The sequence below is a fragment of the Clinocottus analis genome, unplaced genomic scaffold (genome assembly GCF_023055335.1).
Source record: "Clinocottus analis isolate CAN_PGR_092001 unplaced genomic scaffold, fCliAna1.0.p SCAF_5, whole genome shotgun sequence".
In the NCBI taxonomy this organism is placed as follows: domain Eukaryota; kingdom Metazoa; phylum Chordata; class Actinopteri; order Perciformes; family Cottidae; genus Clinocottus; species Clinocottus analis.
In genome coordinates, this window is record NW_027176207.1 from 14,696,827 (window position 1) to 14,702,750 (window position 5,924).

General features: G+C 40.2%; 1 protein-coding gene across 1 annotated transcript in view; it reads right to left on the bottom strand.

Annotated features, from left to right (window-relative positions):
- Positions 1–427: 427 nt before the first annotated feature.
- Positions 428–5,924, bottom strand: part of kctd16b (potassium channel tetramerization domain containing 16b) — a 66,603-nt gene continuing 61,106 nt past the window's right edge. Inside the window, exon 2 of the mRNA XM_068601349.1 lies at positions 428–3,104. Coding sequence (XP_068457450.1) covers positions 2,641–3,104 — 464 coding nt within the window. The 3' untranslated portion in view covers positions 428–2,640. The remainder of the gene's footprint in view (positions 3,105–5,924) is intronic.

Genomic DNA, 5,924 nt, shown 5'->3' on the forward strand with positions numbered 1-5,924 from the left:
CTAAAAACAGCGCGGTAGCCACACCTCATGGATTTGCATGTTATATACAGATAGTATAATACATTATTCTGGTTAGGTATGATTTATGGTGTTTATTTACATATATTGTGTGTGGTGAGCATTAATATATCTCAGCTTCAGCTCAGAAGATAAATGACTTCAAAATGAAAATGTAATATTCTAGTATTGTAGAAAAATATGTCATATTCATTGTATGGACATGAGGAAAATGGTTGGTTTGTATCCAGCACCTATTGCAACCATATTTAAAAGTATACTATAATAAACCACACCAGACATATGGGCACCACTGAATATATATATATATATATATATATATATATATATATATATATATATATATATATATATATATTACAAATATCTTACTATCGATGAACCACTTTTCTCACAAGAAATACATGTTATGGGCAAAAAAAGGGCATTGGATAATATATTAATTTAAAGGCCTTTAGATAGAAAAATAAGTATAATAGAACATTTTTAATTAGGGGTGTTTTTAAATAAACTGATCTCTCAATAACATATGCATATGTTATATATGCATAAGTGTGTGCTTTTAATTTAACTTTAAACGTTGTGCTGTGTAAAAGCTGTGATTGTTTATAAAGCCCATTCCTCTACACGTTCATAAGCTGCAATAACAACAAATATTGAGAACTTTAATTATGTTTCTCCATGAAAATGCTTTCCACTGTGTCCTCTTTTTTTATTGTCCTACTGCTACGACCGAGACGGCCTTTCTGAACTTTCATCTGCACATGTCAATCCATCAATATGTATAACTTTCTAATCCAAACTACATCTTTCGTCATAGCTGTCTATCACACCATCGTAAATAACAGGACGCTGGGACCAACAAAAATGTAATAGAAAGAAAATGTTTACTAATCTTATCAGCTACCTTCTCCTTTGGAAACTTGAACATCTGATCAAATTTCTCTCACACATTAGACATAGTGAGGTTATTGAAGCCTCCTTCCACAGTACTTTGGAACTCATGCTATTTGTTTCCTTAGTGGTACAATCTGTTTTACAATATATGTCCCATTATTTTTCTATATGTTCTCTCTTTTACATGCGTCTCTCCTAAAACAGAGATTGTGATGTCAGTGACACTACCTGTTCAAATAAACAATAAACTATTTTGACAAAAATTGGGTTAAATGTGCTTTTGCCCTTTGCAGTGGTCAACAACCTAAAAAATGTGTTCTTGAATTGTACTCTTTTAAAGATGTCTGCCATCTTTGTTGTCTCTGTAACCACAGCACAATACATCACACTAACTGAACCAGGAGAACATCAATGCATACACGAACAATGGCTAATTTTCACTAAATACATGACCAGCTTGTCTTTTTAAGTAACCCAAGAGTTTCTATAATTACTGTAAACAAGAACCACATCTGTCAGCTCTTTCGCTGTACCCTATCATCAATAACTATCAATCACCAAGTCAACAGTCCGGGGAGAAAGCATCCGTCTGTGTAGCAATTCTGTCCCCTCCTGTCTATTTACTGTAGGTGTCATATTGAGCATGGTTTAAATTACCTCACAATTGATTGCCTTCTAAGTGAAAATGAAGGTGAGTGTTGAGTTCATTTTCTTAATGTTATTGGCCAAAATGCCTATGATGTAAATGGAAAAGTGTGCGTGTATAATTATGTTGAACTCTTGGTTTCCCCACTATTTAAACCGTCAAATAACCCTTCACTCTTTCACACAGTAATCCAGGAATTGCTCCACATCACAAAGCAATGCAACGCAGGGTAGTTTGACTCACTTGGGATACGTTTGTAATATAACTTATATTAGAAGAAGAAAATTAATTGTGCTGCTGATGAAATTGTACCTCCTCCTGCTTCAAAAGTCCCCAAATGTTGCCTAAAAGTTAGGTAATTGACCCAGCTGTTTACACCACCCTGGCAGCGGAGCGCTCTAGGAGTATTTATAGTGAGAGCGCTGTCGGGACAGTATGAATTATTAATGGGTCCTGATGCAGATTTATTCATGACCTCTAGGCCACCTGGGTGCGAACACACACACACACACACACGCACGTCCGCATGCACATACACACACTTGTACACACACACCTACACTCACACACTCACATTAACACACACATACTAAATCAGTCTGTCTTTGTGGACTAAAACTGTGGCTCCGGTGATGGTTTTCCATGGAAATTAAGACGGATGACAGTGTGTGTAGTCCAGTCACCCTCAGTAACCCCCATTGTAGCTATTAGCAAGCCTTGAGTTGGCTGATCGGTTCGTAGAGTTTGTCTTTCACCCACATGGATTGGTCCTCAGGGATAAAGTATTCAAGGCTCTGAAGCATTCAGCAAGTACGGCACATACTTACAGTACATACAGTAGGCCTAAACTACACACACACACATACGTACTATGCCAATCAGAGATCTGTTTTTTGATGCTTTTTACTAGTTTCTATGTAGACTTTCAACCTACTGGCATGAAGGGGACGTTTCCCCCCCAGTGACTGCGTTCTAATGAGTTAAGTGTTATCTCCCTTTGTTGCAAAAAGTCCTGATCAAAAAACATGTAAACTGATCCTTGGCCTCATGTGTCTGCACCCTCTGTCCAGTTGCCTGGCTCAGACGCGGTGCTTTCTCAGCAGGTCGGCCTGCCACATGTACTTCCTCTCGGGGAACCTCTCCGGGATCTTGATCTTCTGGAAGTCTTGAATGCACTTTTCCAATTCCTCCTCGACCGTCGGCTTCTCTTTTGCCTGCCTTTTCTTGCACGTGCTGGTGTCGCGGGAGCTCGCCGTGAGTGTGCGCAACAAGTCACTCTTCCGCCGCTGTTCGGACTGCTGGAGCATGGCGATGGGGCCCTTTTTCGGCGGCCTGTCCAGGGTTTGGACGTTGGCGTGGGGGTGGGACTGCCGGCTGACCGGGCCGCGGATGACCGTTCCCTGGGGAGAGCTGGCTTCTGACTGGCTCTCAGAGCTGGAGGTGGAGAGCTCGTTGAATGAGGTGCCGCTCTCGCCCTCGCCGTCACCCTTGTGGTTCTTGCAGCAGCAGTCACATCCAGGGGAGGACCAACGGGATGGACCACCTGGAAAGACAGAGAGGAAGCTTACATTAGAGTTGATACAGAAGCATTGAATTCCCTCTTTCCTTTCTTACTTTCTTTCATTTTTTTCTTTCTCGACCAATCATCATGAAGAGAGAAATGAGACAGTGACACAAAGAGAGCCACAAATTAGTCCGACTGGAGAAGAAAGACAAAGTAAGAAGCACTGAAGACAGACAAAAAGGAAGGTCAGCACCTGGAACAAAGTGATGTGCCATCAGAGACACCTGGCTTGCTTCCAGTCTAAACATGGAAATGAGTTGGCTGTCATTGTGACAAGCCTACTTTACATTGTTCAGAGAACTCCCCTCATAGATCCATGCTGTCACATGAATCAAGGGAAAGAGCTGAAAATTGCAAACACACCACAAATGTCCAGGTGTACATGCTACGAATGTATTTAAAGTCAAACTCTAATGGTCATAGTATTTCAACTGGAAAAGGTTTTTTCTTAACTTTGCAAAGCTTTCGACTGCACATGGGTATATTGTAGCAATAATGGCAAAAACAAACAAAAAGCAACATTCAAATTATACTTTACCAATGTATTACAGGTGTTAACTACATGCTATAGTTCAAGTAACGTTGAAACGTTTGACTTTACAACATTTTCTTTCTAAGAAGCTTCTGGAGTATTTTTCCATCACTATCTAATTATTTTGTTTTTTTTTCACATTTTGTGCAAAGTGGTACAGGTCAGAGTGGAGTTTATATTAACCTGATTAGCTCTCAAACATACCGTCATTACACTTGAGTACCACCACTATTTTCACCTGACCTGAAACTTTCAGTGAGTCAAACAAGTCCAGATGTATCTCCCCGTTGACGAGTAAGAGGCAGCTGCCCAGAAGTTGTGGTCTCGACCAATAACGAGAAAAATGCAGTGATCCACAACGAAATAAATCCATTGCCTAGCCCATCCTCTGTGTGAGTGTGCAGCGAAAGTCTGAACAACTTACTGGAACCAGCAACCATGACAGCAACCTGGCTCACTGCAGGAAGGAGCCATTTATTTTTCATGCTAACCTCCTGAATAATTGAGGGAGTATCTGTTGCTGATGGACTGCACTCTGTTTAGTGAGGAGAGAGATCAAAACCCGCGATGCAAACACACACACACACACATACACACACACACACACACACACACACACACACACATGTAACGCCTCTCCATTCTGATTTTGAGCCCCGCCCCTGATACATAAGCGCAGGCTTCCGCTTTTGATGCATCCTGCACTCATCAAGTTCAATAGCACTGTTGTTTCTTTTCATGTGGTGCTGAGCATTTCACTTCAAACGAGATAAAACAAGACTATAAATAATGCTGCTTAAAATAAATGTCCCCCTGCTTTCTTTCCTCAGCAACATATTTGGCTTGTTTATGGTAAGGCAGCGGAATAGAAATCAATTTCTTCAACCAATATGTGTTCCTTCGAATACCTCTCATAAAACAGTTACCACGTATTGTAACTATTTATGTGAGTATAAATAGAAGAAATATATCTTGGACGACTTTGACACTTACACCAACTGTTATTCTGAACTGCTGAATTATTCTGAAGAGAGCAGGGGGACATATATATATATATATATATATATATATATATATATATATATATATATTACTAACCTAATCATATTCACAAGTCTTTACCCTAAAATGTAATGATTTATGGCATTTTGTGCACATACGAAAGCAGATGTATGTCCCCATAAGATGGGTCAAACACAACCCCCCCATCACACACACACACACACACACACACACACACACACACACACACACACACACACACACACAAACTGCTGCCTACTGTGAAACATGAAATAAACATCACAAACCCAAGCCAGTGACAGAAATGGAACGCGACCACAAGCATTTACAGCTCAGCACACAAAGATAGAGAACACAAGAAGCTATAGTAGTGTGATTTATCGGTATAAACGAGTAATGTATCAGCCTCAGTTTAAAGACGTGTTCTCCATACAGTAGCAGTATAGAGTACGTAACCCCGTAATTGGTGCAATCACGTCTTCCCCCAAACCTTTGTTTACGGGCACGTGAGTTCATTTATGTCACTCTGAGTGAATGGCTAGCTCTCTGATCGATGAGACGATGAGATACAAACTCGTAATTGGTGTTTTGAAAAATAGCCTCAGTCTCTGGTGAATTGTTAATTCTGCCAGTAGCCAGTCTGCCCATCCAAATAACATTAACACGATGAGACGGCTAAAGCGGCTGTAACAAATGTCCTAAAGAGCCTTGCGTGTGAGTGTGTGTGTGTGTGTGTGTGTGTGGCTTTGCATCTGTACTTTATAGGACATTCTGATTAAAGCTTTGTGTTGCTTCTGACACAGTTTGTCTTGACAGCGACACGCTGCTTTAATTTGCAGGTATTGTGTACAGCTATTAGCCCCGCTAACATTAAAGACTACCAGGGAGGGGTCTGATTGATCACTTTAGACTTCCTGTCAAACCTTAAGCTCCATGACAAATTGTCTAAAAAATAATTACCGGTACATTGAGAACACCACATACAGGGACTTTAGAATCTCATCACTGATAACTGAGATTTGTATTTTTACAAAAAAGTCATTGAGTGGTGTTGTCTCTCAGTTCCACAGTGATACTTTAATTAGGTTCCCAAAAGGATTTATCAGTGTGCCGTGTTGATGCTTTGTAGCACATTGAATCATGTTGGTGGTAAAACCAATTTCCCCTGCTAATTGAAATTAAAAGTGTAAATGTGACGACCTGCATTTTCTCATTGGTATTTACACTGCCTGGTAATATCTTGC